Consider the following 1,064-nt stretch of genomic DNA (forward strand, 5'->3'; position numbering starts at 1 on the left):
CCCAACCTGCTCAGTGCATGGATGAATGGGTGGCACCCAACCTGCTCAGTGCATGGCTGAGCCCCAGCCCATCGGGTGGCCAGCTGAGCCCCGAGGCGCTCAGTGCAGAGGTAGGTGCTGAGCACCCCGGCGCCCCAGGCACCCACGCTCACAGCCCGGATCCAAACTCATCCATTTAATTATTTGCTTCTGGCTTTTGTGGCTTTTTTTCAGCTCTGCCCTTTCCTTTTGTACAGTGAAACCGGGGGACGCAGCTGCCCCCCAAAGCAGCACCCGCAGGCAGCAAATGCCCCCCCTGCGACGTCCTGCCCCGGCAGCGGGGCCGGGGTCCCGCGCTGGGACACGCTGGGTGCTCCGGGACCCCTGTCCCCGTGGGGGTCATAGGGAACGCTGCCACCCCCTCGGGGACAACGGGGGGCAGGACCGGGCTGCAGCCCCCCAGCTGCCCCCCCAATGCCTCCTCCCGCTCCACCAAGACTAAATAAATAAATTAACCTGAGCGGAGGGCGGCATCGGCCCCGAAACGCCGCGTCCCCCCGTCCTGCCATGGCAAGGCGGGGACGGTGACATCCAGATGTGCCCAGGCGGGAATATCCCATGGGAATAGCAGCTCCCGCCCCGCTGCCCCCGCCCCTCCCCACACCCCGCGTCCGGACCCGGCTGCTCCAGGGGGGTYGAGCCGGTCCCTAAGTGTCCGGGGAGCCGCCGTCTCCCTCCTTCAGCTCCTGGCTGCTCTCCACCTCCTCGGGAATGTCTTGCATCCGCAGGAAATCTGCAGGGAAGCGGCAGCGCTCTCAGGGAGCGGGCCCAGGCGTCCGGGCTCCCCCCTCACCCATCCCACCCATAAACACCCCGGGGATGGGGGCTGAATGGACCCACCGCGGGGGCTGGCGGGCGGGGAGCGCCGGGCGGGCAGAGCGTCGTCCTCCAGCAGCGCGTCGAGCGCGTCGCCGCCGTCGCGCAGGCGCTCGGGCTCGCCCCGGTACTCGAGGGGCTCGCGGGGGCACGAGGCGAAGGCGGGATGGAAGGAGAGCCCCGCGGCGGCGCCGGGGCCCAGCTGCGGG

The 1,064-nt window shown here is 69.6% G+C and overlaps 1 protein-coding gene across 1 annotated transcript in view; it reads right to left on the reverse strand.

The window, feature by feature from the left end:
* Window positions 1-622: 622 nt before the first annotated feature.
* ARHGEF2 (Rho/Rac guanine nucleotide exchange factor 2) overlaps window positions 623-1,064 on the reverse strand; it is a 10,629-nt gene continuing 10,187 nt past the window's right edge. Inside the window, exons 20-21 of the mRNA XM_026046652.1 lie at window positions 880-1,057; window positions 623-772 (exon numbers count right to left, since the gene is read on the reverse strand). Coding sequence (XP_025902437.1) covers window positions 687-772; window positions 880-1,057 — 264 coding nt within the window. The 3' untranslated portion in view covers window positions 623-686. The remainder of the gene's footprint in view (window positions 773-879; window positions 1,058-1,064) is intronic.

The sequence above is a fragment of the Nothoprocta perdicaria genome, unplaced genomic scaffold (assembly GCF_003342845.1).
Source record: "Nothoprocta perdicaria isolate Ctin4 unplaced genomic scaffold, notPer1 scaffold_451, whole genome shotgun sequence".
NCBI lineage: Eukaryota > Metazoa > Chordata > Aves > Tinamiformes > Tinamidae > Nothoprocta > Nothoprocta perdicaria.